General features: G+C 38.7%; 2 protein-coding genes across 2 annotated transcripts; one reads left to right on the top strand and one right to left on the bottom strand.

Moving 5' to 3' along the window:
• The first annotated feature begins 6,412 nt into the window (after nucleotides 1–6,412).
• On the top strand, nucleotides 6,413–7,440 carry LOC110678790 (transmembrane protein 222). The gene has a single exon (XM_021852156.1). It carries the CDS (start codon nucleotides 6,753–6,755, stop codon nucleotides 7,290–7,292), a length of 540 nt encoding a protein of 179 aa, XP_021707848.1. The 5' UTR covers nucleotides 6,413–6,752; the 3' UTR covers nucleotides 7,293–7,440.
• Nucleotides 7,441–14,642: 7,202 nt separating this feature from the next.
• Nucleotides 14,643–15,622, bottom strand: LOC5571011 (RNA polymerase II transcriptional coactivator). Its single transcript, XM_001653391.2, has 3 exons — nucleotides 15,479–15,622; nucleotides 15,236–15,317; nucleotides 14,643–15,174 (listed from the first exon to the last, which is right to left on the bottom strand). The coding sequence occupies exons 2-3, from the start codon at nucleotides 15,287–15,289 to the stop codon at nucleotides 14,917–14,919; spliced, it is 312 nt and encodes a 103-aa protein (XP_001653441.1). The 5' UTR covers nucleotides 15,290–15,317; nucleotides 15,479–15,622; the 3' UTR covers nucleotides 14,643–14,916.
• Nucleotides 15,623–25,414: the final 9,792 nt, after the last annotated feature.

Here is a 25,414-nt window from a genome sequence, read left to right as displayed (position 1 = left end):
GTTTCACCACAACGGAGGATTTGTCAGTTCGAGCGCGCCAAAATCCTTCCGATTGAAAATGTGTTGGCGGTGCTTAAGGTGCAACTGTTTGCTATCCATAAATGATGATCAATTTTGTAGTTTTGGGGATGTGATATCGGTTCTACCGGACAGAGATGAACTGAAAGTATATCAACATGCCTGTTATCAGCAAGCATATGATCCGATAGATCACCGAATGACCGATATGATATAAAACAGAAATATTTTCTTTTCAACGATAGTTTGAACATAGATTTTTCATGGATGCCACGATGAGTCTATCGTGTGTTACCTTAAGTTCGTTGATAAAGAAAAGGAAATTGAGCGAAGTTCTTTTTCTGAATTTTATCAGGATGCACAATGCTTCGAGCCTGGTAAGCTCAATCCAAAATAGCATGATTAAGATCAGACAGAACAGTAGATGGTGAGATAGAAAATGTAATACCAAGTATTGTTGAATTTTCTCTGACTTTACTGCTCATGGGATACTTCGAGCCTGGTAAGCTCAATCCAAAATAGCATGATTAAGATCAGACAGAACTGTAGGTGGTGAGATAGAAAATGTAATACTTGGAGCCTGGTTAGCTCAATCCAAAATAGCATGATTAAGATCAGAAAGAACAGTAGATGGTGAGATAGAAAATGTAATACCAAGAATTGTTGAATTTTCTCTGACTTTATTGCTCATGGGATACTTCGAGCCTGGTAAGCTCAATCCAAAATAGCATGATTAAGATCAGACAGAACAGTAGATGGTGAGATAGAAAATGAAATACCAAGTATTGTTGAATTTTCTCTGACTTTACGCTCATGGGATACTTCGAGCCTGGTAAGCTCAATCCAAAATAGCATGGTTCAGATCAGACAGAACTGTAATGAATGTGTTGCAAATTTAAACTGTGATGTAGGTACCATTTTTTTTAAATATTCTTAGTGCTTGCTACTGATGGCGCCGTTAGGATCAATGAGAAAAATGTTCTAGAATGCTTTACCATAGATTCTCAGAGAGAGTAGAGGAGAGGGTGAATGTAGGGAATATCTATAAATGGGTCAATTATAAGTCATTTTAGTGTTGATTCTTGGCGTGTGCAGAAAAATGAAATAGTTTATTATTCATTAGAGTCATCATATTTCGATTAGTGTGTAAAAAAAAGCTCAGCTTGAAAAGCTCACTGCAATGGGCTCCCAAGACGACAATTCGTCCGGTGGGGTGTGCTGCTGTCGTCATGATGATGGTTGACGAGAGCAATGTCAAACCCATACATGGTTTCAAAACATTTGGAACAAAATATTTATTTTCACCGCTCAAGTGAAGTTATGCACGAAATTGAATGAGATCCAATGGTAGAGAATTCATTTATCTACCCAATGATATTTTTAGGGGCAGCGGGGAATGTCCCGAAACGTGTTTTATTCAAGCGCAAAAATCGCTCAGGCGAAAGTTCCAATGAAACTAACCTCACATATCCTGGTTTTCCAACCTCAAACTAGTGCTCCTACCAGCCGGATCTCAATTTTTAAGAAAGTAGTGCAATAATACAAAAAACAAACGTATGTAGAACATAGAGAATGGATATTCCTACCTTTTCCGCCTAACTATTTCACTGTTAACCGTCTTTAATCAGGAAAATAAAACATTTTTCCCCACAGTGGCATGTGATGGATGCGTGAAAAATCAAATCTCTCATCATCTGACTAGTTGCGCTACCAAAGTATAGATGGCTAACAGTATGTTGCGTTTCGCGATTGGGAGCGTATAGCATTAGCTTCTGCTGAGTCAGTTTTGAAACGAACTTGCGTGAGAACGGATGTGTTTTCGGTGTTTTCTTGTGCTGCTCAGACCGGAATTTACGACAGGGTGTGCTGCTGTCGTCATGATGATGGTTGACGAGAGCAATGTCAAACTCATTCATGGTTTCAAAACATTCCGAACAAAATATTTATCTTCACCGCTTACTTTACTTATGTATGAAATTGAATGAGATCCAATGGTAGAGAATTCATTTATTTACCCAATGGTATTTTTAGGGGCAGCGGAGAATGTCCCGAAGCGTGTTTTATTCAAGCGCAAAAATCGCTCAGGCGAAAGTTCCAATGAAGCTAACCTTAACATATCCTGGTTTTCCAACCTCAAACTAGTGCTCCTACCAGCCGGATCTCAATTTTTATGAAAGTAGTGCAATAATACAAAAAACAAACGTATGTAGAACATAGAGAATGGATATTCCTACCTTTTCCGCCTAACTGTTTCACTGTGAACCGTCTTATATCAGGAAAATAAAACATTTTTCCCCACAGCGGCATGTGATGGATGCGTGAAAAATCAAATCTCTCATCATCTGACTAGTTGCGCTACCAAAGTACAGATGGCTAACAGTATGTTGCGTTTTGCGATTGGGAGCGTATAAAAATTATTCAAATTTTGTGTTGGTCCAGAAAAGCCTGATGTTATATGAGTCGAACTCACTTATGTGTTGCAATTTTTAACCGTGGTTGTTTTGATTTCTTCCACTTTTCGTTTTTTGATTGCACGATGATTTAAATTTAGCTGAATATAATGTTTACGCGCTTTTGACTCAACAGATGGCAGTAGTGTTACTTGAATAACGTGTCGCCGGCAAAATATATGGCAATATAAAGAGTCGATCATCTTTTTTCTTTTAAACATCTTTGCTTTTGTCACAATTGAAATCAATTGGCTCTTCAAAATGACTACCACACTCTTTACAAAAGAAAATATTTCACCACGCAAAATGGCAGTGGAATTACTCTTTTGGATTACAATTTCAGATATTTGATCCAAAATTACCGTTCTCACTTGATTTAATTAATCCACACGCGCCGCGAATCAATTTAAATCCTTTTTCTCGCCGCCACTTGTAAAATGCCACTTCGGATATTGAATTAACGGAGACACGTCTAGTTCAGCAGTATGCGGCGCCGCCATCTTTCCGAATCCAACATGTTCTAAGCAACCGTTGGATACTCAAATGCATTTCAATGTGGATACTCAAATAGTGGTTTCTGCGCTCGTGTACATACACGTTACATGTCACCAACACTACTTAAAAAGTGCTGGTGGAAAATATAAACAAAGATCAGCTGTTCCCAGCAAAATCAAACGGTAGTATTTTCAACCAGCAAATTTGCGCATGTGTTCGTGACACCGCTCGGCGAGAGCTCAATGATCTTGGCTGCTGTCAAATCCATTAGGTGGGATTGGAGTTGCCACACAGACAAACAGACGTCACACTCTCATCATTGTGCATCGACCACCTTTTTAACGGTTGATTCAAAAATATGGTAGGTGGCCAATCCGCCACCTGCAGCGCTCGCATCGTTTTTGTTCGCGTTTGACGTTTACACACTACCGCCATCTGTTGGCCTGTCGGCCAAACAAACCGATTTTAGCATTGGGCGTACATGTCCTCGTGACTATGATTTTGATCGAGATTTGTTCTAAGTGTTACGTCTGTTTGTCTGGGGTTGCCATATACGTGGTCTAGTTAGGCTTACGCACAGATCAGAACTGATCTACCACAGACAAACAGACGTCACACTCTCATCACTGTCCATCGACCACCTTTTTAACGGTCGATTCAAATATATTGTAGTTGGTCAATACACCACCCGCAGCGCTCGCATCGTTTTTGTTCGCGTTTGACGTTTACACACTACCGCCATCTGTTGGTCCATCGGCCAAACACAACGATTTTAGCATTGGGCGTACATGTTTTCTCGGCTATGATTTTGATCGCGATTTGTTCTAAGTGTTACGTCTGTTTCTCTGTGGATCTACCTTTATTTCGACCTAGATCACCAACTTGCATATCTCTTATATTCGAAGACAGTCACTCACCTATAATAGGGTTTTGCTCGATGGTCGAAACCACGTATACTATATATAGTATACTCCCTAGTACTAATCTACGGAGTGCGGACTCGACCATTTAGGTTGTTCAAATTGAACACGAACTTTTCCACGAGTGCTAACCGTTGTTTGTTTGGTTGTCTCGCATAGTAACCTTTGCTAATGTGCATATCGAGATACGGAGAGAAAATTAGGAATGAAAATCAACGTGCTTAGGGTAAGTGTTCCCTTAGTTGTGGGTGCTCCTATAGTTGCGGTAGTGCCGTTTTCACTGATTTTATCACATTAGTTACAGAACCGACACTGCCAATCGACGTAATGGCTTGTTGATACACGGAACTCTTGAAAAGAGCGTTCGAATTGCCTTAAAACTGATGAAATACCACTAAAATCCTAGAACTTTTCTTACTTGTACCAATAGTTGCGGTAAAGTTAAAGTGACCAGACATCTTTGGCTTCAATGCGGGACAAAATTGGTAAACTTTTGAAAATTAGTGTGAGGGTTCATTTGCAGAATTCAAACCGCTAAACATAGCCATATTTGATACCCACCGAATGAATATTCTACATTTTTCGTATGAGCCGAAACATTGTTTTTAATGCCCAAGCAAAATTTGAGCTAATATCAAAAATGAAAAGCAGTTTGGTCTAAAATATTTGACAAATCGATAAAAGTAAAAATACACAGCATACAATACAATAGCTGTGTAGATTTACATTTTTTTCGTCGATTGTATTGTAAAAAAACGATTTTTTTTTTCAGTTTTGCTATTTATTTCAATCTTAATTGGGCCTTAAGGTACTTATTTTAAGGAAGTTTTAAGCTTATTAAAATGACTGTTTTGTGGTTTTACTCAAAATTCCACATATTCTAGTGGGATTTCCATAATCTGTTGTGAAATAATTTTCAATACTAAAAAACAAAATAAGTATAAATTTAAATCTGAATCACGTAAAATATCACGTGATTTTTTAGAAGTTCCAATCAGAACATTGTTAGCTGTTCAAACCGTTTCCATACTGAAGCAAAAGTCTATAGTATTTCGAACTGAATCCTGAATCTAGAAGGATTCTGATTAAGAAAAGCCCTCAGAGTTTAGACTTGATTTTTGGCTAAATTTTTGCAGGAATACGAAAAATGTTTTGAGAACAGATCAAATGCAAATTATTGGAAGATTCTGAACAGAATTATGTGTGGATTTCTAACAGTAGTATGAGGATATTCTGAATCATAACATGAGCTAAAAATATAATAAATACTGTTCCGTACCCTGACAAGACTCCAGATAAGATAATGTGAAAAATTCCACCCGTGAATAGTGTGAAAATTCTAATTCTAAACAGACTTGTATTAGAATTCCGGCTATTGGTAAATCTGTGGATTCCATAAAATTCGATCAAAAAGCAATCAGTTTCAGCCATGTTAAGTATGAACCGAGTTATGTAAGGATTTCATTAATATTTTATCAGAGATTTCAAGATAAAATTTGTAAGAATAAAACCAAGTTGACTAGAATCCTGGATCCGGATAAGATCTTGATGATTTTGATTTTTCATATAACATTGAATAACATTTGGTTATCCCTATAATCCGGGACGTTCTCCGGGACGCTTGGTGACGCGGGACAGACTGCTTTAATCCGGGACTGTCCCGCACAATCCGGGACGTCTGGTCACTTTAGGTAAAGTGTTCCTATAGTGGAGGATCCCATAAGAAAACAACGGATACCGCAACTATAGGACCACAAATTATAAATATACCGCAACTAAAGGAACAGAGTACCAATAGTGGAGGTATTATTTTTCACTGACATGCCGTGGATTACTGCGATGAAATCATTTTTCTCATTAAGTCAATGGTCGTTACTTCCCGTTACAACATTAACATGTACATTAATTTCACTTCTTGAGTTTAGGCGGTTAAATGAAGTTCAATCGTGCTTAGTACCTCCACTATTGGTACATCTACCCTATTCTGCGCGGCGTGTGAGTCGAAACGAGTCGCTCTCACGGCGAGTGACCTGAGACGACTAATGTTATTCAAATGGGAGCGAGTCGACAATTGTCACCTCATTCGACTCGTGTCACCTCACACGCCGCGCAGAATAGGCACGCAAATCGAGATACGGAGATATCGAGATATGGAGCACGGGAAAAAATTCAGTGGTAAAAATAACTATTTTAGCTGACTACGCCCATTCTTAAAACTACCATGGAAATTCAGACCAATTTACTATGTTTACGGTACACCCTACCGCATTACTGGTACATTTGACAGAAATAATTTACAACAATCTGATTCCAACTACAGACATGGTAAAATCAAGCGCATTTCTGGTCTGCTGAAAATTGCCGGTGCGAGCGCTTAAGTTAACCCCCTAAAATGGTAGTTTTTACCGCACAATTTTTTTGTGTGAGGATATCGAGGAGAGTGGAAATGTATGCAGAATGAAGACCGAGAAAATCATCGACATAGGGAGAGGTATCGAGATGTAGAACATCGAGATGTGGAGAGTCGACTGTATATCCATACCAAAAGTATAGTAAACTCTGTATATTTTATTTTTACAAGTAGTTAAGCGCTTTTTATTTATACCATCCACTGTAAAATGGACTTAGGTTGCTTCTTAACCAACCATCGCATTTTTCTAGCTTCCAATAGATGGCACTGTAAGCAGTAAATTTAAGCACTTTTTGGTGTTCCCACTTTTTAGGGGACATAAAACACGCCAATGCTCTTGAAATCAACAAAACTTCAAACAAATTTTGACTTCAATACGAAAACTGTTTACATTTGTGGAACAAACTAAGCAGAAAAATTAAGATTATCCCGTGATTCTTGCCGGATCCTCACAAGATCATGGACCGAAGCCGGCGCCTGTCGAGTGAAAGTTCCTCCGAAGCGATTGCACCCATCAATTTCGCCACCGATAAGTACCCTTTCTGTATCGTATGGACACCGATTCCAGTGCTGACATGGTTCTTCCCGTTCATTGGCCATATGGGCATTGCCATGTCCAATGGAGTGATACGGGACTTTGCGGGGCCGTACTTTGTGTCGGAGGACAACATGGGCTTCGGCAGACCGACCAGATACCTACAGCTGGATCCAGCTTTCGTGAACGGAGGCGTAGTGGAGTGGGACGAATGCGTCTCGAAGGCATCGGTGGTCTACGGAACTCGAATGCATAATCTGTTCTGCGACAATTGCCACTCGCATGTCGGGATGGCCCTCTCGCTGATGAAGTACAAGCAGTACACTAACTGGAACATGGTGGTGTTGGCCTTCTGGATGTTCTTCGTTGGGAAATACGTCGGCATTAAAGGGCTCCTGAAAACATGGATCCCGTTCTTGATAGTCTTGGTCACTTGTACACTGGTAGCCGTCTATCTTAAGTAGATTCAAGACATACATCCATCAGCATGTGCGTTAAATACTTGGAAAAAGTCCCGAGCGGTCAACTTTCTATCTACAACTGAATGTGAAATATACATAATGTATTTATTTTTATTTTATGTACTAATAATTAAATCATTTTAATAATTTACACATGTTGTACTGATTTTTAAGAACATACGCCCCTGAATTATTTGAGACTATGAATGGACGTGTCATAAAATTAGAGACCCCATGCCTGGCAAAAAGGCAAATAAACTAAACTAGATCAGAAAGAGACTAAACAGCGACGGGGGACAGTTTTGGTTTTAATAAGGATTATTCAAAGAAGCCAATTTGATATTTCTCAGAGGATATTTCAATGAATTCTCGCTGAACTTTTATTAAAATCAAATAGATCGGCAATTGTACAAGTAAGGAGAATGAGCTGATCGCTTTTTAGAAATTTATAAACAAAATAATAACAATAATAAAGAGTGATGCTAAGGTCTGCTGATGGCACGATGCGACGCTTTGGGAGCTTTTGATAATGATTGAACATTACTATAAAGAACGCAATTCAATCGATGACGACAAGTTTACAAACTTCATCTGTTTTTATCTTGTACTGATATAAAATTATAATGCAGTGCACTGATTGATTGCTGATTTATATAAAAATTAATTTGATATAAGTTCATTTGTTCGTGAGATTCAGGAGTTAATAATGAAACAGTTTTGCTTACTATTGATGATAATAATTCTCTGACCAGAAGCACGCTTTTCGAAGCTATTTTATCCAGTTATCTATTTACTGCTCACAATCCTGAAATTATTCTTATTATGCATGCTCATGCATTATATTAGTAATGATCATAATCATGCAACAGATAAGAACGTGAGAAAGAGAGAATATAGGAACAGTGATTAGAAATGAGGTAATTATGTAGTTTTGCTAGAATAACAATTCTCGCATAATCTGAGATAACGCCCTAAAAGCCATTGGTAACATCGTGTGTAGCTCGTTATTTCTAAGCAAATAAATGAATAAGCATCCAAACCAAAACCACTGGCAGTTAGAAAAGATCCTTCCTTCACGATAGAGTTGTTAAATAACGTGTAGATCCATTCAAATGCTCAGAAACAACGAGCAACACTCATGGTTACCAATGGCTTTTAGGGCGAGATCATAAGTTATGCGAGAATTCAACAGTACTAATGAATAGCTTCAAAAGAATGACATTACAGCATAGCTGAGCATTTCGGATCGTGAGACCGATGTATGAAAATAATTTGTTTCGAATCTGTCCGCGTGATCTTCCAGTACCCCTATTAGAAAGAATCAGTCATAAGACATTACATACCGAATGATCGCCATGGATTGTATAACATTTTGCGGTAATCCACTTCGCGGTAAACCATTTCGCGGTGTACCATTTCGCGGTATGACGTTTCGCGGCTAGTACCGTTTGGCGGTATGTCATTTCGCGGTTTTTACAGGGATGTATATTTCACGTTACCAGTGTAATTCTAAAGAACAACTTGTGTTCTAAAAGAGGGAAAATCACTGATGGAAATGTTATGAGTGATATTGCCAACACATAATCGTGCAACTCGTACGAAAATCCAGTAATAAAAAAAAGGCAAAATCACCAATTAAATGTTAGTAGTTACAATTTAACAGTGAAATAAGAAAAAAACATTTGTGTGGAACACCGGTTGATCGAAAAAAAAGATTTAACTTAAGTATGAGTGTTACCAATGAGTTCCTGAGATTCATTGCATTGGACATTATGCTTAAAGAAGGGCAGTGTGACAGTGCTGAATTGAAAGAATATACTTTTTATGAGAGAAATCTCAAATTAAAAAAATCTCGAATAAAAATGTCATCGTATATCACGTTAGTATTCACTTTAGAGACAGAAGAAGAAAAACTCTTGATAAACGTGTTAAAAACTTCAATGGTAATAATTATGAGAAAAGCAAGTTTTGAAAAAAACAGCCTATGATCAGAAGAAAGCAAAATCTCTTATGAAAATGTAAGCAAGTGTAATACAAATCATCGTTAAACCAGTATAACTACAAAAAGCTGCTAAGGACTTGAATAAAGTAAAATTGTCAGTTAAAACAAGCGAAATTTGGCCTCAAAAACTCAATAGAATAGCTTATTAAAAACTGATCAAATTATGAAAAAAAAAACAGTAGGATTCGTCATTGGGCCAACAAAATCCTACTTATCAGCGTTGTAGCTATCTGATTAATTTCAAGTTCGCAATTCGGCTAAATAACATTTGGCCAAATTGCTGGACACCATTCATAGTAAATGCTGGTTTTCACTACTATTTGATATGGATCGGAGTCATAAGGTTTTGTGTTCTTTGACTCGATAACTTCCTAACTCGATGGTCTTTTCAGTATCGAGTTATTGAGAATTGACTCTTATACCACAGATAACAGATGTTTATGCTAGAATAAAAAAAATCTGAAAACCTGTGTAAATATTCAAATTGAAACTCCTTGCAATCACTAGCGCCGCCACACAGCGAATTGCGTCAATCAATGGTGAAATTAGCACAAATAACAGACGTTGAAGTCCGATTGTAAAACTGTGTAAGCCAATTAATGGTAATTTTGAATGGCAACACAAGTAGCAACAATTTGAATATTTACACAGGTTTTCAGATTTTTTTTGTTCTAGCATAAACATCTGTTATCTGTGCGCATACTTTAGTTTACTCTTTTTTTCGATCAATGTTTTTGCTTATTTCACTGTTGTAACTACTAACATTTAATTGGTGATTTTGCCTTCTTTTGGTCAAAGGATTTTCGTACGAGTTGCACGATTATTTGTTGGCAATATCACTGATAACATTTTCATCAGTGATTTTCCCTTCTTTTGAACACAAGTTGTTCCTTCGAATTACACTGATAATGTGAAATATACATCCCAGTACAAACCGCGAAATAGTACTAACCGCGAAATGTCATACCGCGAAATGGTACACCGCGAAAAAGTTTACCACGAAGTGGATTACCGCAAAATGTTATACAATTAGATTTTTCAAGTAACTGATCAATTCTTCTTCTTGGCATTACGTCCCCACTGGGACAGAGCCTGCTGCTCAGCTTAGTGTTCTTATGAGCACTTCCACTGTTATTAACTGAGAGCTTTCTTTGCTAAAGTTGCCATTTTGGCAAGTACGGAGATACTCTTTGCCCAGGGAAGTCAAGGAAATGGAACTGGTCAATTATCGCCACGATTCCATTTAGTATTTCCGAAAAAATGTCATCAGATGTGTGCCACGACTCTTAATCAGAAATACCTAAGTATTGTCTTAAACACGTTTCCTAAGAACTCCTAAGCATTTTTAGCCAGAAATTCGCAAAGCATTTTGCAAAAAATCGGTAACATTTGTTATAAACAAAATCTGCTACAAATTTCTCCTTGAAGACAAGGATTTTTTTTTACTAAAAATATACTATAATGTGTCATTATCTCCTTAGCAAATTTTTCTAGTGTTTTTCCTACTTTTCCCGGTTGGGGATGGGACACCCTGCTTACGACCTATGATGGCATTCGGGATAATGGGGTAAAATCATTTGTAATGCTTTTATCTGTTTTTGGTCTATTCGAAGTTTTTCCGATAATGAATCTTTCCAGGATCCTTTGAAAATTTCGTTTTTGGAATGCTTTTACAATACTCCTAGATAGATTTAATAATTCATTGAAGATGTTTCCAAAATCTACCATGATGCTACATGAATTATCCCTGGATATGAGAATCCTTAGCTGCTTAGAACTTTCAAGAAGCTCCCAATATATTTATTTGCGGGCAGGGTCGTTCCAGAAATCTTCATAATCCTTAGGGCATGTTTTCAGAATCATTGAAGGGTATATCCAAACATGCTTCAAGAGGTTTCCAGAATCAGATGGTTCGAAAATCATTCCAAGAATCTTTCAGAATAATTAGTGAATTCTCACTGGGTGATGTGATGTGATATAAAGCCACCACCAGCCCAAGGAACAATTGGTAGCTTTTAAGATACTTACGTGTTTAATACAAGCTGCATAGCAGCAACCATTGCTGAACAAATTTTTAGTTGAATCATTAACTGAATAAAATTAATTTCCGCTTATAAAAAAGCTGTTATTCCACTTGCAGTTTGTGTTTTGAATGATAGCTGAATAAACCTCCGAAAATGCAAATATAGTAGCTTTTGTTCTACAACACATAAGAAGTTTAACAATTGACTGATTAAAAGCTTCTATAGGTTGTAGCCATCATTTTAGTAGCATATTGAACATTTGATTAACAACAAATCGTACAAAAGTTTCAGTGTCTAATACTTAAAATGTTGACCAGCATGATTAGTAAAACTTATAAACAATGTGAATAACAGTATATGAGTATGCTCTTATTCAAGCAAAACATATAATGTCTTTTTATGTTATTTTCAAATGTTTCAAATGTTTTTTCAAAACAAATCCAAGACGTGTATGCGATGGATGGATAACCGTAATGACCGTAATGGCAACGTAATGGATCAACGAGGGTAAAGTTCGAATCACATTGGATTAAAAATATCAAAATTTAAATTTTTCAAATGTAGTGATCATCATCTGTGACGTTATTGATATCGGAAAAAGTTACTAATCATAACATTTTTAATGATAATCGAAGTAAAAATAATAATTTAACAATAGTTACATGAAAGTGGTTACCCAACTTACAGTCAAGTGTCACAAATAAACATACATAGTTAATTATTGTTGAATAATGGTGACAGCTGAAAAAATGCCCTACAAAGAGCTGAGAAGATGGTATTTAGATCCAAATTTAAGTCAATGTTCAACATTTTTCATTGGAATGAATAATAGTAGAATCAACACTTATTAAACTTCTCCAATGAATCTCTGCCGACTTGTCAAGATTGTTTTACTAATGAGTTGAACAAGTCATTTTTCCTTCTATTAAAGAGCCAATATTCCACCAAACAAATATAGTTGTGTAAACAGATGTACAGGAGACGAACTAACGTCTTGGTTGCTTCGCACTTCAGCTGTTTCCATGTTTAACATGAACATGATTAAAAGCTGAATAGGTATTTTATAAAATCCTAATACAACATAGATATATCATCCGAGCAGGTCATCCAAAGAAGTCCAAAATAACGATTACTAAACACATTGTTCAGCAACAAAGAAGCTTTACAAAAGAGGTCACACCATAGCCAAATTTTTGAAAAATGGACAAAATATCTAAAAATTGCGTTGTATTTTTAATGTATTGCAATGTTCAACTTACTAATATTATTATTATTTATTTTTATTTGAGTGGCTTTTCGCCCTTGGCGAATTCGCCACTAACTAACTAATATATAAAAACATGTTGGATACAATAATAACTGATGCTTTCTCAATACAATATTCAATTATGTTTAGAAAATATTTTGAATCAGTCTTCTGACATAGGATTATTGTTTGAAATATATTTTATATTTGTATAATGTTTAATAGATGGAAAAAGTACGACACATAATCAAAATATTAACCTAGTAGAAATATTATACATTTAATAAATGAATTTTAGTATAGTTAGATGTACAATTCAATTAAAGTTTTAGCAAGTTAAAAGTTATTACGAAATTCGATTAATCATTTCAGACTGTTTTTACTTTGTGAATAAACTTTATTTTTGACCGGCTTTGAAATAAATTTTCTCACTGTGCGCTATAAATAGCCGACTGAGTTCAGCTCGCATCAGTACTGAACAGCAGCAGAAGTAATGCGCTTATTCAGTTGTTGATCAGCATAGCACGTGTTGATTAGTTATTGTTGAATAGAAGCTCAAGCATGATCAATAATCAGCTACAAGAGTTTTATATTGGGCACTGGAAGGCTGATATATGAATTCAAGGATGGCGCAGATGGCAAGGTATACCGCTGACGATGGGAAGGTCTCGAGTTTGAATCCAGTATTCAGGTAATTATTAAAAGTGTGGTTATTAATTCATGGTAAAGGTATACACTGCATCTGATGTATACAGGTTGGCTATTTTTAGTCATTTATTTGTTTTCAATCAATTTTGTGGCAGTTGAATAAAAGCTGAGATGAATGCTTATAAAGCGATTTTGAAGTTGTAGAATAAAGTCAATATACAACGATACGCTTTATAACTTCTCCAAATGTGTGTGAACAACGCCTGAACAAAGGCTTCACTTGAAAATAATTAAAATGTTGTTAAACATGATGCTGAATTAAACTGCAATAATGTAGTTTGTTAAACTAGCGTTGTTAAATCATCAATCCTTATTAAGCTGAGTGAAACCTGAATAAACATCATCACAATATATGATTACAGTCACTAAATGATAAGAAGCTTAATAATTTCGCCAGATTTGCTTGAACAATGTGTGCGTAGCAGCTGCAAAGTAATATAATAAAGCAACTATTCAGTATGTAGTTGTGAAAAATTGCTTAATAAATGATTATAAAATAGGCAAATGTTTCTTGGGAGTGCAGGACTTGCCATGTCGTACGGTTCCTCTTAATAGCAAGATCAAGGAGCTGGACTATAAAATACTCTCTAATCGGTTGTATGAAGGGCCAAAATGGAGTGTGGACCCATAAGTACTTAGACCTATGCGCAATCCACTTCAGGGGTAGAGAATCTCCTTCCAACCGACTGATCATATTATACGATTCAGCAACTCGAGCAGTGAATTCTCACTGGGTGCTACGAAAATACTTTCAGTATTTTACATAATGCTTCGAGATTCCTTCCAGCTACTATTTCAGAATGATCCAAGAGTGCTTTCATGCTTATTCAATAGTACTTCGAGAGTGCGTCGAGCATAATCCAGGAAACTTCCAGAATCATTACAGAATGTTTCGAGGACTAGTTCCGAACGCTTCAAGTATCTTCCTAAAAAGCCTAGATAATTCTTTAGACTTGAGAGATTGATTGCTATATATTTTGTTAGAAAACAAGATACTCATAGACATCATCTTCTCCTTCTTGGCATTACGTCCTCACTGTGACAGAGCCTGCTTCGCAGCGTAGTGTTCTTATGACCACTTCCATAGTTAATAACTGAGAGCTATCTTTGCCAAAGTTGCCATTTTCGCATTCGTATATTATGTGGCAGTTGCAGTGTTACTCTATTGCCCAGGAAAGTCGAGGAAATTTCCATCACGAAAAGATCGTGGACCGACGGGGAATCGAACCCAGACGACTTCACCTCGGCTCAGGAAGGCCCCATACTCATAGACATATTAAAATAGTGGCGAAGTCTGCTAGCAGCCCTAATGATTGATGTAACGATATTAGATAAAGGAGTTCGGATGAAAGATAGCCTCGGAGTCTATTCTATTTTAGTTATGTGACAACAGTTTCAGCAAGGTTTTATTCGCTTCTATTACATTAATTTGAATTCCAACAAAACATCTGCCTTACCGTACTTCTGTTTTTGACCGCAGATGTCGGAAGCAGGTTACAGCTTACTGGCTAATAACTGGACATGTTGAATATCCCACTAATATTGGGAATCAATCATTATACTCAGAGAAAGAACCGAATTTCCCTCAAAGTACAATAAAAATTCTTATAGGTAAGTAGGAATAAATACAAATAAACCGGTAAATCCCTAAAACTTCTTAATTTTCTCGTTGATTTCGTCGGCGTGTTCCAACAGTTTTTTCCACTGGGGAACCGTGAGACTGATTCCCTTCTTACCAGGTAGAGTCTTACCATCTTTCTCGTAGTACTCACGCACATTGACGTAGATCTTGTTCTTGAACTCGCTTACCGTAACTTTCCGATTGCGATCCAAGGCCCATTCCTCTTCGCCCTTATCGTTCGTCGTGCTTCCCGATTCGGTTTTGCTTTTCTTCACCGGAGTGCGCTAAAATATAGACCGTAATTTTTAATCCATAGATAGTCGAACCAATTTGTTCAATACATACATCATCCGGACCGGAATCCGAGTCGGAAGTGTCCTGCTTCTTGTTCTTTGGCATGTTGGGACGCGGCGGGCAGTTCAATCAGCTGAAGGGAAAAATGATTTGAGGTTATGCTCGACAGCTGAATCAACTTTTAGGTTCCGAAGAAATGTTAATGAAATATCTTATTATACGTGTTTGACTTCCAAATAAAAACTCACAGTATTAAATCAAATAAAAACAGTATTAAATCAAATAAACAATTACCTAAAAACAACAAATAAATCCAACAAAAGCACCGAAATTACACGAATTACTGCTTGACCGGGAAAATTAACACACTTTTGTTGACACAACCAAACAGAGTTTGTTCAACTTCAACTTGAATAGGCCTATTCACATGACGTCTCAAATCAGCTGATCGGGAAGCACTTTGACAATTCTGGAGCTCGATGTGAAAAGGTCGTAAGTAACAAAAGTAAAAAATCGCGTTTATTTCACCATTTGGTAGATTCTGTTCAGCTTATCATGCTGGTAAAGTATCATATCGATATCATATTTCTTCTAAAATAAAAAAATAAATTGACACTTTGACGTAATTAACAAAAATTAGGAATAGTAAAAATTTGTTCATTCGTCCTATTGCGCCTAAGGTCCAATGTAGCAAAAACACCAAAATTAAAAAAACGCGTATTCGACCTTTTTTCTTTCATCTTGGGTTTACAAATCCCCCCATAATCAAAACCTGCTAGCTCAACACAGTTAACTATTTACTGGAGCTCGATTTGAAAAGGTCGAATGTGACATTTTTGACTATCTGAGATAACTCTCCATGAAGTTTCTCAAACAAAATTCAATTCCTATTTCAAGCAAATAGCTCAAAAGTGTTCAATATACGTATTAAGACGCAAAATGAAATCCCCTTCAATAAACTATCGAACAAAACCATGAAAATACACTCAATTTATTGATTTATGATCATATAAAAGCTTTCCGTCGATATAACATTGTTTGTTGTTCATTCGACCTAATCGATACGACCTAACGCTAGTCACCGCTGCACTTCGAACGGGTACGTTCAGACGTTTGACATCTGAAAATGTCCATACGTCAAAGTACGATCGGACTGATTGGTGTCCAGTGAAGTACATACGACCCACCGTTGTAAACAAAAATAGAGAATTTCAAAGAATTTCTGAAGTTTTCTGCATGAAGGTATGTATTTCGTGAAGTTGGCAAACGATTTATGCGATCAGCGATGTTGCTCAGAGCAAATCCCCATCTGCGCTGAATGTCTACTGTAGAAAAAAGTCAACGGAAGCGATTATGGATGGGTTTGTCGGATGGATAATGGATTCATTGTATGTTATATCGTTGCAGGAACATTCATAAGGCATCATTAGTACTTCTGCAGTAATGCTAAAGGCCGAAAATTAAACCAAAGTTGAACGAAGAGTGCAAATTGTCACGGAGTGGATCTTTAAACCTTTCCCTAAGGTCTTCCAAACAATCGGAAACGCTGTAACTTGATTTCCTAGGAAACGATACAGCACCAAGTGTTGCTTTGCTGTTTGCCAACATCTCAGTATAAATTTTATTTGCAACGATATAACATATACAATGAATCCATTATCCATCCGACTAACCCATCCATAATCGCTTCCGTTGCATTTTTTCTACAGTAGACAATCAGCGCAGATGGGGATTTGCTCTGAGCAACATCGCTGATCGCATAAATCGTTTGCCAACTTCACGAAATACATACCTTCATGCAGAAAACTTCAGAAATTCTTTGAAATTCTCTATTTTTGTTTACAACGGTGGGTCGTATGTACTTCACTGGACACCAATCAGTCCGATCGTACTTTGACGTATGGACATTTTCAGATGTCAAACGTCTGAACGTACCCGTTCGAAGTGCAGTGGTGACTAGCGTTAGGTCGTATCGATTAGGTCGAATGAACAACAAACAATGTTATATCGACGGAAAGCTTTTTTATGATCATACATCAATAAATTGAGTGTATTTTAATGGTTTTGTTCGATAGTTTATTGAAGGGGATTTAATTTTGTGTCTTAATACGTATATTGAACACTTTTGAGCTATTTGCTTGAAATAGGAATTGAATTTTGTTTGAGAAACTTCATGGAGAGTTATCTCAGATAGTCAAAAATGTCACATTCGACCTTTTCAAATCGAGCTCCAGAATTCTTCTATGGAATTGACAGGCCCGTGTTAGCACTGGTCCTCCACCGATGTAAACAAATGCATAGACGGATCTGTCACATGAAAATGCCTATGAGAGAAGTGCCGCCAGATTACTTTGCGCATAATCTGTAAATACACTCAAATGAATTTCCGTATCAAAATTATATGAATAAACTGAGCAAAAGCCTGTATTTTACTCAAATTTAAATTTTCATGAGCATTTACTCAGTTTGGTATGATAAAACTGAGGATAAGAGCATTAAATGCTAGTAAATTTTACTTTTCGAACATCCAAATCCATATGAATGAAACAGGTAAATGCTCAGAAAATCCTGAGTCACCTACACGCAAAAAAAATTGTGCGGTATGAACTACCATTTTAACTTAAGCGCTCCCACCGGCAATTTTCGGCAGACCAGAAATGCGCTTGATTTTACCATGTTTGTTGTCGAAATCAGATTGTTATAAATTCTTTCTGTCAAATGTACCAGTAATGTGGTGGGATGTACCATAAACATAGTAAATTGGTCTGAAATTACATGGTAGTTTCAAGAATGGGCGTAGTCAGCTACAATAGTACTATTTACCACAGATTTTTTTCCCGTGTACTGGCCATGCTCAGTCGAGCGTGAAAATTAATTGCCGTAGTAAAGTAAAAATTAAAATTAAATTAAAAAAAATTGTCTTCCTCATTTGGATTGCGGAGATTTATTTCCAGATTCTGCGGCTTGAGAATATGCTGATGAACGTGCAAGTAAATGAGGTTCTTGTTTATATGATCGGAAATATCGATTTTTTGGACCTACATTCATGCCATGCCGATTCCAAGAATAATTCCAAGGAATCTCTTTGAAAAACAACAAGGGTTTTCCTGACAAATCCACTTGAGATTGTTAAAGGCATTTTTCAGGTGTTCCTATAATAATTTTGCAGGAATTTTTCGAGATTTCTTCCAAACATTATTAAAATTTGTCACTTTTTCAAATGCATCGACTCAATAGCATAAGTAATTATTACATAAACCCCAAGTAACCACAAGCATTATAACATTGCACGTATTCTACTGCATATCAACAACATTGATGTAACATTGCTTTTATTCGACATATTTCAAGAGTTCCCAGGTAGCCACCCGGATAAAAAATACAATACAAAAACAATATAGCGTATTGCAACAGTACCATTCAATATATTGGAAATACAATACAGTATATTGTACAATGACAATACAATTACAGTACAATATATTGTTTTGAACAGTTCACTGTATTGTATATGAGATTTTGGCAATATAATGTATGGGTGGTTAAGTATCGTAACAATACAAATATAGATATTTTCTCATACAAACATTTTGAAAATACAATACGATATATTGTTCATGTATTGTCTTGATTAGCAATTCGTGTATTGTTGTACAATACAAAAACAATTCAACGAACTGTATCATGATTGCATTCGTCGTTACAGCTAATGTCAAGTGACTTCTAAAAAACTACTTATTTTTACTTTTTGAATATTTTTCACCCAACATTTCTTGCTTTCTGAACTTGTTTTGTTTATTTTTTTCAGCAAAGCTACATAGAAAAAAACAACAGTTGTTTTACTCGAAAATAGGAATTTGACCAAAATTGTAAGGTATAAAACCAATTAAAAACAATACAATGTTCTGTTACAATATATTATATTGTTTTTGAATTGTTTATCCAAACAAGAATAATATTGCTTCGACATTCAATTACAATACGCTGTATTGTATCCAATACGTTATATTGTACATTAATGGTTTATTCCATTCACTGAATGATACGTTTTTATCCGGGCAACAAGCACTGTTATAAGCGGTATATGAGCCATTTAACGGATTTTCAGTGCCTTACTTACCTTACCAGTCAGGCTAAGGCCTAGGTGGCCTCTGCTGTACGTAGGAGACGTCTCCATTCGACTCGGTCCATGGCTGCCGGTCGCCAGCCACGCATTCTGCGAAGGGTCCGCAGATCGTCCTCAACTTGATCGACCCATCTTGCTCGCTGCGCACCACGTCGTCTTGTGCCGGTCGGATTGTTTTCGAGAACCATTTTCACCGGGTTGGTATCCGACATTCTGGTGACATGCCCGGCCCACCGCAGCCTCCCAATTTTTGCGAGGTGGACAATGGTTGGTTCTCCCAGCAGCTGGTGCAATTCATGGTTCATCCGCCTTCTCCACGTTCCGTCTTCCATCTGCACTCCGCCGTAGATGGTCCGCAACACCTTCCGTTCAAATACACCAAGGGCGCGTTGATCCTCTGCACGTAGGGTCCATGTTTCGTGCCCATAGAGGAGTACCGGTCTAATCAGCGTCTTGTAGATGGTCAACTTCGTGCGATGGCGAACTTTGCTCGATCGGAGCGTTCTGCGGAGTCCAAAGTAGGCACGATTTCCAGCAACGATGCGTCTCTGGATTTCTCTGCTGGTGTCGTTGTCGGCGGTCATCAGTGAGCCCAAGTACACGAATTCTTCGACAACCTCGATTTCATCACCGTCAATATGAACTCGAGGTGGGGGGCGTGCCGTGTCTTCTCTTGAGCCCCTCGCTATCATGTACTTCGTCTTTGACACATTGATGTTCAGCCCGATTCACCTAGCTTCAGCCCTTAGTCGGATGTACGTGTCCGCCATCGTCTCAAAGTTGCGTGCAACAATATCAATGTCGTCGGCGAAACCAAGTAACTGAACGGACTTTCTGAAAATCGTGCCACTCGTGTCTATCCCCGCTCTTCTTATCACACCCTCTAAAGCAATGTTGAACGGTAAACACGAAAGGCCATCACCTTGCCGTAACCCTCTGCGAGATTCGAAGGGACTCGAGAGTGTCCCTGATACTCGGACTACGCATCTTATCAGTTTGTCCGGGAAAACGTATTCGTGCATAATCTGCCATAGCTGTTCTCGATCGATTGTATCATAGGCCGCTTTAAAATCGATGAATAAATGATGTGTGGGTACATTGTATTCGCGGCATTTCTGCAACACCTGGCGGATGGCGAATATCTGGTCCGTTGTTGCTCGTTCGCCCATAAATCCTGCCTGATATTGTCCAACGAATTCTCTAGCAATTGGTGATAGACGGCGGCATAGAATTTGGGAGAGTACCTTGTAGGCGGCGCTCAAAATTGTGATCGCACGATAATTGGCGCAATCCAACTTGTCGCCCTTTTTGTAGATGGGACACACGACACCTTCCATCCACTCCTCCGGCAATACTTCCTCCTCCCAAATCTTGGAAATAACCCAGTGTAGCGCTCTTGCCAGTGCATCACCACCGTATTTTAGCAACTCGCTCGGAAGTTGGTCCACTCCAGCGGCTTTGTTGTTTTTCAACCGTCTAATCTCCGTTTCTACCTCTTGGAGATCTGGAGGCGGAAGTCTTTCGCGCGGACGGTGCTCCCAAAGTTATTTCCGTGCCACCTCCGCTACTGGCCACATCACCATTAAGGTGCTCGTCGTAGTGCTGCCGCCATCTTTCGATCACCTCACGTTCGTTCGTGAGAAGATTTCCGTCACAGTCTCTGCACATGTCGGCTTGTGGCACAAAGCCTTTGCGCGAACGTTTAAGCTTCTCGTAGAACTTCCGTGTGTCTTTAGCGATCTCGTTCTTCTTGATGGCGCTTTTTTCTTCGGAAGATCGAGTTTTGTCTGTTCCGCGCCTGTTTATACCGTGCCTCGTTCGCTCTCGTGCGGTGTTGCAGCATTCTCGCCCATGCTGCATTCTTCTCATTCTTCAACTGCTCGCATTCGCCATCGTACCAGTCGTTTCTCTGATTCGGGCGGGGCCGCTGAACCTAGTGCTGCTGTTGCGGTGCTACCTATGGCGGATCTTATGTGCCTCTAGCCATCTTCAAGAGTGGCGGCGCCAAGCTGCTCTTCCGTTGGTAGGGCCACTTCCAACTGCTGCGCGTATTCTTGGGCTACTTCTGAGTCCCGTAACCGCTCGATGTTAAGCCGCGGCGTTTGGCTTCGACGCGAGTTGTTCACCGTCGAAAGTTTTGAGCGCATACATACAGCAACTAGATAGTGATCCGAATCTATATTCGCACTGCGGTATGTGCGAAAATTGGTAATGTCAGAGAAGAATTTTCCGTCGATTAGAACGTGGTCGATTTGGTTCTCGGTTAGGTTATTGGGTGATCTCCAGGTGGTCTTATGGATATCTTTGCGGGGGAAGAAGGTGCTTCGGACTACCATACCACAAGAGGCTGCAAAGTTGACGCATCGTCGGCCGTTGTCGTTAGATACGGCATGCAGACTGTTCCGCCCGATCACCGGCCTGTACATCTCCTCTCGTCCTACCTGTGCGTTCATGTCGCCAACAACGAGTTTCACGTCACGCGGAGAACATCCGTCATAAATCTGCTCCAGCTGCGCGTAAAACGTCTACTTCTCGTCGTCGGGTCTCCCTTCGTGTGGGCAGTGTACGTTGATGATGCTGTAGTTGAAAAAACGGCCTTTTATCCTCATCTTGCACATCCTTGCGTTGATCGGCTGCCACCCGATAACGCGTTGTCGCATCTTACCCAACACTATGAAGCCTCCCGGATTAAAACGTATCATTCAGTGAATGGAATAAACCATTAATGTACAATATAACGTATTGGATACAATGCAGCGTATTGTAATTGAATGTCGAAGCAATATTATTCTTGTTTGGATATACAATTCAAAAACAATATAATATATTGTAACAGAACATTGTATTGTTTTTAATTGGTTTTATACCTTACAATTTTGGTCAAATTCCTATTTTCGCGTAAAACAACTGTTGCTTTTTTCTATGTAGCTTTGCTGAAAGAAATAAACAAAACAAGTTCAGAAAGCAAGAAATGTTGGGTGAAAAATATTCAAAAAGTGAAAATAAGTAGTTTTTTAGAAGTCACTTGACATTAGCTGTAACCGAGGGGAGCGACACATCCAAATCACCGATTAAATGCACTTTTGGATAAAATTAGATTTTTAGATCAGTGTATCATTCTAGATTTTGACGTGCTTCGTGTGTTGACATCTTCTGCTAAACGATGCACGTAGATTGATGAGATGCATGAAGATGTGAATGGGTGGAAGGAGAATCAATGATGATGTAGATGATGGTGAACATAGTGCTACAGTTTTTCTGTAAACAGTTTTGGTTTATTTATGCTTTTAATTTTCATTATTTTTACTTGAATTCAATTGCAATACAAGTTAACTGGGTAAAAATATTGTGGAAAACTGTGAGCCTGTGTGTAAAAATTGAGGAAATAGTAACTATTTGCTACCAGAATTGCACGTAAGGGCCCATTCACAAATTTCATAACGCTGAAGGGGGTGGGTGGGTGCCCTCGTGCTGTTACGGCTCATACAAAATTTGTAAAATGTTCATACAAAAAGCGTTACAAGGGGGTGGGTGGGTGTCGAAAATGGCCATTTTTGGCGTTATGAAAGTTGTGAATAAACCCTAAGAGGCTTAATTCTGGGAAATCTTAAGAAAACTATTTTTGTTTGTATATAGGTAATTTTTCTTTACATGCGTGAAAGCGCGTTACTTATACAAATCCGTCGACTATGATTACGGTACTGGATTCCGGCTTCCAGAAGGGGTAGGTAAATGTATACTGTTGCTATCTACAATTAATAAGAGACAATTTACACTGTCTTCAGCACGAAGGCTGCACAGACTGAACGATCACTAACATTAGACAACGGACAACACGAAACACCCAGTAGCCCAGCGATGAATTTTTCGTTTGACGAAAAGTTTTCACCGACTCGAGCGGGAATCGAACCCACACCCCGTGGCACAATACGCCTAGACGCCTGACGCCGCTAACCGCAAGGCCACGAAGCCCACAATTTCGCTAATAATCATTCTAATATTTAAGGAGCAGCATATTAAACAACACTGCAGAACGATATTGTCAGTAAATGTGACAGCCCAATCCTCGGCAGGAAACCCGAAAACACAGACAAACAGACGTCACACTCTCATCACTGTCCATCGACCACCTTTTTAACGGTCGATTCAAATATATTGTAGTTGGTCAATCCACCACCCGCAGCGCTCGCATCGTTTTTGTTCGCGTTTGACGTTTACACACTACCGCCATCTGTTGGTCCATCGGCCAAACACAACGATTTTAGCATTGGGCGTACATGTTTTCTCGGCTATGATTTTGATCGCGATTTGTTCTAAGTGTTACGTCTGTTTCTCTGTGCCGAAAATATGCGATTTAACCTATGGAATTTCCAGCAATGAGCTTTGTTAATATAATAATATTATGATTAATTTAAAACCCAATTTAATACCCAATAAAATATTTCGGAGTTGTGAGTAAGGGCATATACAGAGAAACCAGGGACATAATTCACAGCATAACCCAAGCCCCCCCCCATCGAAAAAAATAAACTGGTCAACGAACGCCAACTGTTTTCCGCCCATCTCCACCCACAAAGTACTTCGATCACCGACATGATCCAGATCATCTGGCTGAAGGAAAAGCCACATGCCGCTTCTGGTCATCTTCCGTCAAGTTTGACAGCAACTCTTGCACCGGGCGCCAAAGACGATGCTCCTTATCTCGAAGTAAATCACCGTTTTGATCATGCAGGAACCGCTTCTGTCGGAAAACCTGGCCAACACATCCTATAGACGACTGTTCTGCTTCTTGGGCAGTCCGTGTATTACGCTTCCGTTATGTTATCCGTCGTATCCATCTTTTCCGGCCACATCACGGAACCGATAATCAGCATCCTGCTGAATCCGGGCCAATCTCCGGACCACTAGCAAGCACAGGAGAACATCTAAATGGTGATGTAGAACCGGCTGGGATTGGAATTCGCTTGATGTTTAGACACATTCCACCGATTATGCAGCTCCGTGCTTCCTCTTTGTTGTTGATCAACGACAACTGAGTCAATCCGCTCCATCCGCTCATGTAAGACGCGCAAAGATGAGCTAGATTTGTGAAGATGGATAAAGATGTTTTATATGATACCACAGATAAAACAAGATAATATACTGCAAGAAGATGAATGGTCATCGTAAAGATTTTTTCAAAGGTATAAGATAATCTAAAATATCTGGATGTGTCGTCCCCCTCGGCAAAAATCTCATATACCATACAGTGAACTGTTCAAAACAATATATTGTACTATAATTGTATTGTCATTTTACATATACTGTATTGTATTTCCAATATATTGAATGGTACTGTTACAATACGTTATATTGTTTTTGTATTGTATTTTTTATTCGGGCTGTTCCTAGCTCATTTGTGGTGCCACAGCTTTGGTAGAAGGTAGCCGCTCGATGCCCGCTTTTCCACACCTTCTGTCCAGTCCAACAAAGTTCCTGCAGCGCTACGATATCGAAGTTACGGGGATGTAGTTCGTCATAGATTATCCTGTCGCAACCTGCGAAACCAAGTGACTTGCAGTTCCATGTTCCAAGTTTCCAATCGTAATCCTTATTTCGTCGCGTGGGTCTTTGCCGATTGTTCCAGGTCGTATTATCTCCTATGTTATTCGCAATAAGGTTTTTTACGGGTGGCTTATTGGGCCTACGCCAACACTCCTGTCTCGCCGGAGCGCCATCGTACCAGCTCTGTTTAACGTCCAAACTAACACTAGGACGATCGCGCTGATGGGGATTTAGCTGTGTGCGATTCAGCATTTCTTACTCAGCCGCTGGATACCAGAACAGACGCTGTTTGAGCCGCACCTCCTGGTGAACAGACGCTCGAGACGTACCTCCTCAATCTAGCTGATGTCAGAAGGACAACAGTGCCCAGGCTGCACTACCAGCTAAGTACGCAATCCTTAGCTGGCGGTCTTTGTCATCGTTTGACCCGTGGAAGCGTGAGGTAGGAACTTGTGAGGACCAGAGCTGTGTTGAACGCTCCTTCCTAGTTGTCGACTCACCGTTTTGCAGCCCAAATTTTCAGTGCCTACTAACTTCATAAAACATTTTCGAAAGCTTAT

The sequence above is a fragment of the Aedes aegypti genome, chromosome 3 (assembly GCF_002204515.2).
Source record: "Aedes aegypti strain LVP_AGWG chromosome 3, AaegL5.0 Primary Assembly, whole genome shotgun sequence".
In the NCBI taxonomy this organism is placed as follows: Eukaryota; Metazoa; Arthropoda; class Insecta; order Diptera; family Culicidae; genus Aedes; species Aedes aegypti.
Note: the sequence above shows the minus strand (reverse complement) of the source record. Positions and strands in the feature narration are given on the sequence as shown.